Below are 12,901 nucleotides of genomic sequence, written 5' to 3' on the forward strand. Positions count from 1 at the left end.
ATTATGAGCGCTATTTACACTGTGATTATTAATTTTCAGTTACTACACATTGATGATGTGGTTCCCGGACCTATTTGAGAGGTTCAGTCAGTTTTCATCTCTGTACCCTGAAGTATCAGCAGGGGTCTGTGAGGTGTCTGCTAATGTTACCAGAAGTGAATTATTGGTAAGCGGAACAAAGATGTATATATTTACAAGGTACATTTTTAGTTATACTAGATGCCCCCGCGAACTTCGTTTCTCCTTAATGTGGTTTTAGATAGCCTTAATACCGTACCACGAAAGAATAATTACACTGTATTATCGTCCTATAATTTGAATTTGATTTACACTTCGGTCTAAGTAACACGTGGTTGGCTATACTGACACCAAAAATTTAAAAAGTAGAAATAATTGAATTTCACGGTATTTCGTTTACTACAAAATAACTTTAATTTATACTTTAGCCTCAATAACACGTGGTAATCATGATATTAAATTGTAGCTTATATGACGTTTGTCGGTTTACCATAGCAGTGCCATCTATTGATTACTTACTTAATCCAGTCTCAATCAATCAAAGTATCGACATCTGTTAGAATCTTTTGGAGTTAACAGATAATTGTGACTGTCAATTAATTATAGACAAATAATTTGCAATAAAATAAAATTGCGACTTTAATTAAAGATCTAAGCTATCCTATCTCTTAAGTTGGACCAGACTGCTCACGGTGTGCTAATTTAATTTAAAATCGGTTTAGTAGTTTGGAAGTCCATCGCGGACAAACATCGTGACAGGAGATTTATATATATTAAGATATATATATTTGTTGTAAGCTTGGTCGAGAACACTACTAGGCTTATTTTGAATAAACAGATATGGCAGTTGTATCACAACTCAAGTTTTAAGTTGCAACCGCTTACAACGACCAAAGCGAAAAACTAATGTTTAATATAATACAGAGAGAAGATAAGAACGAATTTTAAGATTAAAGGCCTTCATGTACATTTGTATAGTACGTATATACGACATACGAGGTTCAGAAACCTCATATTATAAACGATTTCAACTAATACTTGAAAAATAATGTAAGAATAAGTTCGACTTTACCGACTCTGAAAATGCACGATCGATGATTATTTTTGTTCGTGATATTGTTAAATTTGATAATAATTGAATGTGATTTTGGATATTCAGACTTAGCAATCGTGCTAAATTGCGTACGTTTAATTATTTGTCAAGAAATTTCTTGGTAAAGTTTCATCGGAACCCTTTGGGTACATTTTGACAGAATTTTTAAAATTTCTGGACAAATAAGTAATTATATTAGGAATTAGATGAAGTATAAGTCAATGTTAAAGGCAAAAATAATGTATTCATATAGGTAATCAAATACTTATAAACGCCTATAAAAATATATGTACATTCAATGCTTCTAATTTTACATTTGCTGCCAGTTCTCACATCATTGAACGGAAGAGAAGAACTGGCAATAAACTCTCCGCCACGCTTTTTAATCGACTAGTTTTTTGTAATACACAACGTTTGTAAGGAGCTGCAACCATTACACCATGTTCCACATGACATCTTAAGTAATAAATAATAATAAAATAAATTAGAAACAGATTTGTCTCAGATTGTCAAAGATCCTCTACATATAATTAAAACATTTCTAGAGAAGACATAATATATGTCATAAGTAGATAATGTTGAATCAGCTATGTCCAGTTTATGTTTTCATATAATTATGTCAATTATATTTATGTGTGCAACGAAGTGTTAATAAATTAATAATAAATAAATATCGAAGTAATTCTAAGTTTTCTAAATAACTTTTATGATTATTTCGTTCATATGTCGTTATTTATATTTCCAGGGTAAACAAGAATGTCCACAGGTGATAGACGACAAAGTGTACATACACACGTTAGTTGTGGCTCTGAGTTGCGTACCCACTGCATTGTGGGTCGGTCTTACCATCAATATGGTGGGCAAGAAACTTATGTTAGGTAAGTTCACCAACTCTTCATGCTGGCTGAAGATTTAAAACCTAGGGCTAATCGTGATCGCCGTCGATATTTTTGGTCTTAGGCAGTTTATCTTAGCATACGAGTAAGTGTTAAGTGTATTAAACAGTTTTCTTGGTGCACACCGGGGTGTTTAATTGGTGGACACACGACCTCAGAGATAGAAGTCGCATGGTGAAGCTACTAAGCCAACTCTATAAGCGTCTGTTGCAATTTTATTGAGCTACGCAATAAATATATCTGCATAATATTTGCTAATTTAAAAACTGCAGGCGTTTATTATTGCTACTATTTATGCAAACACGTTGCATTCAATGTGTTTTATTTCCAACAATACTTATTTATATTTATTTATACATACTTCAACAGCTAGGGAAAAATGCTGGTATCTTTTAATAAATAAATATGAGATAATTTTAAACATCAAACAAATACTATGGACTTACTAAATAATAATTATACATTTTATGGACTAAACAATTGACGAAGCCTTTTGAAAATGGGTGTAAATTAAAAATATGTTTTACCTAAATACGATATTATTATACATAGTGTTAAAACAACACTTTGATTAAAAAGAAAACGTAGAAACACAGAGTAAAAAATCGTTCCTTTCCAGTTATGATGCTTATAAGTTCTGGGTTGGCTGCTCTTGGTCTTAACCTGGTGCGCTCCTCTCTGGAGAACCTTCTCCTATCCTGTGTCTTCGAGGCTATTGTGAGCTGCACTGAAGCTGTACTTTTCTGTGTTATTTGTGAGATTTTCCCCACTAAAGTGGCGTAAGTATCAAAAAATTATATATAGACATTAATAATGTACTTTAATTTATAAGTACGAAATACTTTATTTTTAAAATATTTTAAGATAATATGTAGTCTTTGATATCTCAATCAAGTCCATTAAATCACAAACTAGGATGTTTACGTCATCTAATTTTTGTGGAATGATGTAAGTAATCAAATAATCTCCAAGGTTTTACGACCAGACAAAACTTTTGAATAGAAGACTAGGACCTCCGTGGGGGCTACTTTCACACAACTCTATAATATTTAGTAAAACTAACAGGTACAATTACTAACAAGTGTGAAATCTACTAAATCGCAAATATAATAATAGTTGTGAACCATAAACAATAATCGTTTTTGTTTAAAACTTTATACTGTTGTAAACTTCTTTTGGCGCATTAGGGAAAAATGATGAGAGTATTTTTTTACGGTGCGCGCGCGCAACGTCACAAAAAAACCGATACCTTGAATTTAGCATAGTCAACATTTTAAAATAAAAAATGTCCATGTCTTTAATTATGTAGAAATATTTTTTGTGTTATTTTAATAAACTTTATTTTATTATAATGTATTAAATACCTTTTTTCAATTGTTCTAGTCGTTTTTTCCACAAACCTAGAAAACGGCGAAAGATAAAAAAAATTAAAAGATTTTTGTCTTGTTACGACAAAAAAGTATAACTTTTAACGTGTGTACATAAGTACTTTTTTTTAAATTAATTGTTTTTGTAACTAGCGCCACAGCGATGGCAGTGACCGTGATGTGTGGGCGTGTGGGCGCAATTGTGGGCAACGTGGTTTTCGGGGCCCTTGTCGACCAGCACTGCATTGTCCCCATTTATATGTTTGGATCCTTGCTTATTAGTAAGTAAATATATACTCGCTGCTTGCGCATCACGAAACACGAACGGTGTCTAAAGGAGTATGTTAAACTGTATAGATTGCCGTTTATAGGTTATATAGGTTAGGTGGTATAGGTTTTAAAGTACCACAGATGTGCATCACTGCAAATTCGGCAGGGGTGATTTCATTTGTAGTCCCACAGTCCTTTTTAAAGATTTAATAAGAATATATAACAGTACTGTGACAGCTAAACGAGTTTTATCCTGCATTTACATGATAGTAAATACATAATTTACATAAGTTATTCTTAAGACATCTCCTTATAAACATGAATAAATTTAAGTGTTTAGAGTGAGCAACTCAAGTAAACCAACTGTAACGCAAATATACTTCCTCGTCGAATAATTAAGTATCTAATTAGTACATTTATAAATTAATTTAATTCTTTAAAGTTTCCTATAGTATTATCGGAAGGGCTCGAAAGTACCCTCCGCTACTTGATGACTGACAGTGAGTGGATTCTGACAGATTCAGATGAACATAAAAACATACCGGTCTGTCACTTTACCAACCTCGGTATCTGGAACCTAGCAATGTTTTAAGTTTAACTCGATAATTTGAAAGTTAAGCAGTCGTCTATAGTTTTATAATAGGGGTATACAATACTATTACTTTAGGGGTTAAGGGTCTCACACACACTTAATTTTAACTCTATAAATCGATGTGTTTTTATGCAACACGACGGACAAACGAGCAGGAGGCTCATATACACATTGCTAGCTTGCAAATGTGTTGTCGGCCTTTTTATGAATGAAAGGACCCTAAGTTGAATTGGTTCGGAAATACATAGTAGACAGCTGGTTCCACATAGCGGCTAACGCAAAAACTGCTTTAATTTGCAATATTCATTAAAAAATATTATGACGTAGGTACACACAAAAAAGCTTATTAACAGATATATATTAGATACAAAAGTTATTTTAAGATAATAAATTGTTTCAGCGAGTGGATTACTTTGTACAATACTACCGAAGAGCACTCGACCGGAGAGGCCGCATTGATGCTGTATTTACATTATTGTATATTAATTATGTTTATAAATAAATTAGCCATTATAACCCTTTATTTTTGGTTTTCATTGTGACCTTTGTACATTAAAAACTTAGTTAATTACTTTAAACGTAATAACAATATAAATATTAACAAGACGCCAATGGGATGTTAGATGATAATAAAAGTCAAAAATATAGTCTTTCCTCCAACTTTGAGTTTGTTCCCTTTGGAATAGAATCTTGGGTTGTGGGATTCCAGTGCACAGGCGCTAATTAAAGATTTAAGTTGGTGCCTAGTAGATAAAACCGTTGACACCAGAGCTGGTGCTTTCCTGGCTCATCGAATAAGTATCGAAATACATTGAGGAAATTTTGCCAGCATTAAAGGTGCCACCTGGATCAATTGTTTTTTTTTTGTAGATAAAAGATAAAACAATAATAATTAAGAAAAATATTTCATGAAAAATGGATGACCAAACAATTAGATATTGGCATTGAAATAACAATTCCTTTGTTAACTTGAGAGATTTACAGAAAAAAACGTTTATTCAATTAAAATAACGGAAATTGATTCATTTTCAATTGTAAACAATATTGTGATAAATTAGTTATGAATGAATAAATGAAGGCTTTATTTCAAATAACCTAGTTCTTGAAAGGAAACAATTTTTTAACCGGATTAAAGCTATTTGTATTATTGTAAACTTATAATTATGTTACATAATTTTAAATTTTCCGACGTTTCGCGTGCTTTACAGCGTTCCTGCAACCTAGTTCTTACTCACCTAATCTTATGAAATATAAAATATACTATTTTGATATTTCAATATATTTACTCAACCTTCTACAGTGTTAGCTTGTCTTCCGATATAGGCCTCCTCCAAATTTTGCAACTGTACTCTATCCTGGGCTGTCCTTCTGTATAGTGGGCTTGCTACTTTTTCAATATATTTCGTTCATTTAGCTGTAGTATCTCTTATCGGGTAGGCTCTGCCTATCGCCATGTTTGCTAGTCTTACTCTGTTTACAAGTTCCGTTCAGTCCCTTGCTTGCACACTCTCAATTTTTGTACATATTTTTTGCTATTGACTACGTTTGGCATTCGTAAGTCTGCCTGACTTTTAGATTTTTTGCACATATCTAAAACGTTGCTTGTCTCTGAGGGCTTTCGTGATTTTGCAATTATGGAACATCCCTGGTATAAACCTTTTAGGGACTAGTATCTTATTTACTTGATACTCTTTATTCCACTTCTTTATCGGTCAGGTTCTTAGGGGATATAATTTGACCGACATATTTTGTATAAAATTCATTTACGTATTTGATTACTTTTTGACATACTTCTAACTTTTTAAGCTATTGCACTGTTGCACTGTCTTGAGCTTAACATTATTTATATTAATATAAGTTTATTTTCGCAGTATTATTATTGTAGATTTTTTTAAATAAAACGTATATATTTGTTATTGATTCCTCGTTCTTTTACGCACTATCCAGACAAATTTATGTTTGATCGAGTCGAATGCTTTCACGTAGTCTACGAAACCTACATAATTTGGTTTGGTTTATTTTCGTTACAATTTTAAATTGTTTTATTACATGTATCTTTTCTAACGTTGAGAAGTTTTCTACAACTAATATAGCTATTTTATCGACAATGCCTATAAATTTCTTAAATTTTGATCGAAGGCTTCTGACATGTGTTTAATATTAAATATGTTATATTTAACGTAAGGAAAATAAATGAGGTATGAATTCATTTAAATTAATTACTCAACTTATTAATATTAAAAAAAAAACATACAACACTTTACAATTACTGGCAACACTATATTAAAAATAAATATGTAACAATGAAACATTGACGTGTGCGAATGCGAATACATGTTTGGCGTCAGTCTCCGACGGATTAAAGAATTTCATATAATCATAAAATTTACAATATTATTTATGAAATTCTAATCAGTTTTTTTTCTCAAACGGAATAAAGGTAATCCAGATGACCTTATGAATGATAATACTTTACGAGCCGGTGTTGACTAAGTTCGACATATTAGTGTATTAAAAGTGTTTTGACCTTGTTTTTGACTCCATTGAAACCGGAAAAAATCGAGACCCAAATGCAAATGATAGAGAACTGTGATTTTGCCCATAACTAAAATAAATTTTTCGTCGCAGTTATAAAGTTTTTTACTACGTATATATACTTTTACACAAATCTTCCAAGATTTCTTTACTAACACTGTTAATTCTTATTGTTTATTATTATGTTCTGCGTCGGAGGCGCAAACTAATTGTTATGGTGTCTGGCGGATTGACCAGCGCTGTGGAACACGTCTGCTCCACTGTATAATGCTGAGCCAGGGCCAGTTACAACCACAACACACACACATTACACACTTAAAATGTACCTTATTCCTTCTTTTCTCTTTCCGTACTTTTTTGATTATTATTTTGTGTGTTTCTGTGAGTTTATGTCTATGATATCACACTGGATTATTTTTTATTATCATAGTTAATGAATATTTATTTGAAAAATCATCGTCAGAGGTTGACTTGTTGTATCCGCAAGCAACAAACAAAACCTTCTATTTACATCGGCAACATTGTCGTCTGGATTAATTGATATAATTAAAACCGGTTCATTATTACAAGGTCCTGGACGTTGCATTTCATAATATGACCTATAAAATAAACTGCAATTATTTATTATCGATTTAACCACAATCGAGTTAATAGTTATAGTATATATTACTACTACTAAGACTAGGTTTCATTCATTTATGAGATAGCAATTGTGCATATAAATGACTCAGAGTTGAGTCGAAAAGTATGACGCTATTTAAAATATTACATTAGTCATGTACAGAAGGAAAACAAGCTGGGGATTAAAGTATATCCACAGGGATGCACAGGCGCTAATTAAAGATTTAAGTTGGCGCCTGTAGATAAAACCGGTGACCCCAGAGCTGGTCCTTTCCTCGATCAACGAATAGGTATCGCAATACAGCGAGGAAATGCTGCCAGCGTTAAAGGTACACAGGGATTCAACTTTTTGAATTTGCTTTAATTATTATTTATAATTTTTTAATCATTATTAATATAGATAATATATTCAAGTTAATAAGTAATTGTATTACGGATAAAATCATTTCCACCTCTTTCTTCTATGATTTTAACAAATTTAGAGCTCTGTTTACGGAAAATATACGTAATGTCGCATTAAAATAAAATAAAACAAACAACAACAATGAACTATAAACAATATGTAATGACATAAAACCCTCGCACTGACTTGACTTTTAACTTAAACGTAATAGTCAGCTTATCATGGTAATTAATGGAGATAAAATAAAAATAAAAAATCAGTGGCGCTACAACTAAGGAGCGGAGCATTCACCTATATGATTTGGTAGTATATCGTATTACTAGGAATTAAAGTTCGAAGCAATACGACGAATTTTAATTTGTCTGCCATTTTGTTTTGTATTTAGGGGATTTTAATAAATCGAATGGTCCGATTACAGCAACGAGTAAATGATTGAATTTTTTTTTTACATTTCTACATCAACCTCCTGTGATAATGCAAAGAACTGTTTTTTTTTATATTTGTATGTGGAGTGTCAATTGATAAAGTAGCGTAGCGCTACCAGTGACTGCTGCTGCCAGTGATTGCTTATCGTATAATTATTGCTATTAAAAAATCAAATAAGCAAATAATATAGTTATTTTGATCGCCAGCTCCCTAGCTATGTCTGGGCCTCAGATTTCTGTATCTGTTTCATGATCATTGTCAATCTAATAGGCAAGTAGGTGCCTGACACACGCCGACTTGTTTGGGTCTAAGGAAAGCCAGTTTCCTCACGATGTTTTCCATCACTGTGCGAGCGAATGTTAAATGCGCACATTGAAAGTCCATTGGTTCACAGCCGGGCTCGAAACCACTAGCCCAACACTGCTCTGAAAAAAACCATGACTTGCAGATAAAAATCCCTACATGTGGCATGTATCGCATATATAAATATTCAGAACATGCTTGGCATAAAAGGCATATTTTCCGTTATCTCCAATAATGATCGACATTGCAGGAAATCGTAATTCACTTTAACCTTTATTATTGAATAAGAATGGAAAACATTTTCGTTTTTAAACGCCGGGGTTTCTCCCTAAGGCCTTTTAAAGTTCAAAGCCATGTATATGTAAATAACAAATTATTATAGCTAATTTGTTTTCCTTTCATAGTATATTTACTTAACATACTATGTGTGATTCCAAATGTTTTCAACTTTTCCAAAGCAGGGAAAGTATCGTTTATCCAAGCACAATCCCAATGAGTAAGAATATAGGTAGATGAAAGTATACTAGTGTTTTTGATATTAGTTTGACAAATTGGCGTAATATGACGTAATCGAGCGTCTACGTCTAACTAGAGATGGTGTAGATTTCATTCATCATTTCATTCAAATAGGGTTGAATACCATACCTTGGGGAACCGTAAGGGCCATTGAAGGGCGTGTTGATAGCTGAGGCGTACCTAGGCCACGTATTGCACCAGAACCGCCTTCAATTTATTATAATGGACGAAATCCAGGGTCAATGGCGTGCTGGAAAAAAAAACATGCATTTCGTTAGGAAGTCGAACGGTATTGCGACTGCGGAAGAGTTGCTGTATCTGACAGACACGCTTTACTAGACTGACCGTGCAGTTTTAATAAAGGAGAGCTGAGGAATGTTCTAGGCCGTCTAACATTTTGCATACTCACCCCCCGCAGAATATTTTATAACTACTAAGTTAACCAAGAGCCCGACTTATATCTCCAAGCAGGTGGTTGATTGGATTACGAGGTGAAATACGAGGTGAAATACGAGGCTCAAGACCGAACTCAATGGAGACTCATCCTATGCCCCATCTAGGAGTTGTAGGACATTAAGCCAAGTAAACTATGCCAAACATCTCACGGATAAATTCTAAATACATTATAGACATTACGAGACTACGAGTCTATATAATAAAGACTTAAAAAGTCGAGTTTTTAACAGATGGTGATGTATGTCAGAATAACCATGCATAATAACTGTGTGGGCCTAGGTATCCGGAAGCTATATCCAGGATGCTCCCTTCCCTCAGAAAAATACTATGGCTGTCGCGTGTCAGTATAATAAAAAAGGAATCCAATAATCGATCAGTCTAAGACTAGCACTTACCATCAAAGGTGTATCCCACTCCAGCACTGGACCCTTAAATAATTATGCTAAAAGGCACTGAGCACTCTCCATGGTAAATGCGGTAGAAGATGCAGAGAGACCTCCGCAACGCCAAACGATCAGGGCTGTTAACTGTAAAGTAACTGGGCAGTTAATCTCCTTTAACTTTGATGTCGGCGAATTTATTTCAAAATTTTCATTACTCGTTTGGACTTTTAATCAATCGAGATCAGTGAGATTACCTTAACAAGTACAGCGTTGATTTTATGATGAATCAATTTCTAATCAATCATACTATCATTATATTAATATATTGAATTGTTTCCATATTCACGACATCGTTTCGTTCACATAAACTTTACCAACAAGACATCAGGTTACCAGCCAGTATATATTGATAGCATCATAGTGCCGTTCCAAAATTCAGCTAAGTACCTAGGTCGACGGAAGGTCCTTGTTAAAAAGAAGCGCGAAGAGTTGAATCCCCGTTACAAGAAATTGTATTGGTTGCTCGGAAGGCATTCCATTTGGTTGCCAGCCTGTAGTAATAACCACATCCAAATAATCCTCCCTGGTACATTCACAATAACGTCTACCATCAGGTCCTTAATGTAAAGGACGTCGCCACAGTAATAGAAAGACTGCTGGAGCCCATGGACAGGCTCCACCATCATGTGAATGTCGAAGATTTTCAACTCTTTGACACAACGGGCCTAGTGAGAAGACTGCAAAGGATAAAACCATTTGAACTAGTGAATTAGTGTTAGTGTACTTTAATATTAAGTGCTAAACAGTGAATGAAAAAATGAAAACACAAGAACAGAGTGTCTTCCCTTTAATAGAGACTATAAGTAGCGTTATTGGACACTTACTTATTACAATCCTTTTTAGTAAATTAGGTTAGACTTAAATTACTTATTAGTCTTAAGTTAGACTAGATCGTAATGTTCCATAATGACTTAGTAAAGACACGTGTATAAAAAATATCACATCGTTACGCTTAGTATTGCCAGCTGAATGTTTGAGTGTATGTCACATAAAGATAACATTATGATTTTACATTGAATATGTTACCTATACAATTTACATATAAGTATACATTGTTTTTTTGTCAAAAAAATTATATCTATTGCGAAGTACGCTTACTTGGCGTACAATTAAGATCTAAGATAATTTTTATGTAGTGTAACTCTTTTTTTTTTTGGTCGTAATATTTTATTATTGTGTGGCGTATTTAAGGTTTTAAGGTTTTTTTAAGGTTGCTGAATGCCATGAACTCAGTGACCTTTTTTTGCTTTTTAATTTTTATATAATTTAGACATTAAGTGTATTTGGTATGTTTGTTATTTGATGTAGTATATACTAAACAACCTTAAAGAGAGCAACCTTTTTGTACATAAATAATTTTGCTCCTCTGGCGTAGAAATATCAACGTGAACAAAGTTAGGAGTTGTATTCAGGAGCTCGTCATTCCCCAGCATCGGACGGCATCATTTCGTGGGAGTATTAAATATAGCGCGTAACACTTCTGTATTATTAGGAGTCATATGTCTCTCAGACACAAATTGACCCTGTACAAGGCATGCATCCGACCGTGCATGACATACGCTAGCGTAGTCTTTGCGCATTGTGCCCCCTCCTATATTCACCGGCTACAGGTGCTTCAGTCGCGATTCTTGAGAATCGCGACCGGTGCGCCCTTCTATGTGAGAAACGTCGATCTACCATAGCCCAATGGATGAAGTTGGCGTCCACACGCCATTTTGACAAGGCTAAACACCATCCCAATCCGCTGGTGCGTAATAGCATCAACTATTACCCCTTCCCGACAAAAAAGGCTCGTAGGAGGCCCCGACACATACTAACGGATCCGGATGATCCAATTACCGTAGCAAACGATAAATTAAAAGCCGCCCGCGCGGCCAAACATAATAAAAATAGCCAATCACAGATTAGGGTAAAAAACCGCCTTCACCGGGGAAGGCGAGGACCTTTACTTCGCACTTCGCTCACTCCAGTGAGCTTCCGTCCTGCCCTTCAGGCGATTGACCGCCCCGCGACGGCCCAAGCCGAGGTTCGAGTCTCACAGGAGACGCCCTTGCGCTAGCCGCGGGATAAAACGCCATTCTGGCCTAGCTACGCTCGCCAAAACAGCCCGAGCTGAGCTGTAAAGGCCCTTAAGGCCAACAGCGAGATTCATAAAAAAAAAACTGTATTATGTGTTGGAATAATATTCCTCCTCTCCTGAAAAATCTTCAAGTAAAATCAAATTTTCGCGCCAGTTATAAAGTACATATATTTTACTAAAATCCCACAAATTCGACACAAAATTATTCATTTATCTATTTCCTATAGTAGTTTGAGTAATATTTATTCCAAATTTTTATTTACTATATACTTTTACACACAAATCTTCCAAGACTACTTTATTGACATGTTAATTTTTACTATAATTATTTTTTCTACTATTATTATTATTAATATATTCTTTTTTCGTGCAAACTAACTGCTGTGGCCTCTGGCAGAATAAACAGCGCTATGAAACACGTCTGCTCCTATAATGCTGAGCCGGGGCCAGTCACAAGCCACAACATTACACACTTAGAATGTACTTTATTCCTTTTTTTTGTTACTTTTTTTTGAATATAATAATTATTTTGTGTGTTTTTCTCTGTGTTTTGTTAGTAATAATATGTTAATTAAACAAAAAATATAAACTTTTTGTTTTGGTTAAAATCTTCTAAATATTGTGCATATTGCACGTGTAAGACCACGTATTAAGGAATATACATTGGTTGTGAAATTAATTTTTGATGCAGTTTTTATAATAATTCACAATATAATGCGAACTGATTAGCTTAATAACATAAACCCAAAAAAGTCGAAGATTACTTTTTAGTGCTAATTTATGTTTAGTTGTGATATGCTAAGTATAAGTACAAATAGGTGTTATTTCTTCAGTAAGTATCGATGATTTAAAATGAATAGATGCCTAGCATAACGTTATCCC

At 33.9% G+C, this 12,901-nt stretch overlaps 1 protein-coding gene across 1 annotated transcript in view; it reads left to right on the forward strand.

Moving 5' to 3' along the window:
• The window catches only part of LOC123708904 (synaptic vesicle glycoprotein 2C-like), a 31,801-nt gene extending 27,042 nt beyond the window's left edge, over positions 1-4,759 (forward strand). The window contains exons 8-12 of the mRNA XM_045659912.1: positions 40-166; positions 1,857-1,989; positions 2,627-2,786; positions 3,528-3,655; positions 4,637-4,759. Of these exons, the coding sequence (XP_045515868.1) occupies positions 40-166; positions 1,857-1,989; positions 2,627-2,786; positions 3,528-3,655; positions 4,637-4,695 (607 nt within the window). The 3' untranslated portion in view covers positions 4,696-4,759. The remainder of the gene's footprint in view (positions 1-39; positions 167-1,856; positions 1,990-2,626; positions 2,787-3,527; positions 3,656-4,636) is intronic.
• The last annotated feature ends 8,142 nt before the right edge of the window (positions 4,760-12,901 follow it).

This window comes from Pieris brassicae, chromosome 4, assembly GCF_905147105.1.
Source record: "Pieris brassicae chromosome 4, ilPieBrab1.1, whole genome shotgun sequence".
Lineage (NCBI taxonomy): Eukaryota > Metazoa > Arthropoda > Insecta > Lepidoptera > Pieridae > Pieris > Pieris brassicae.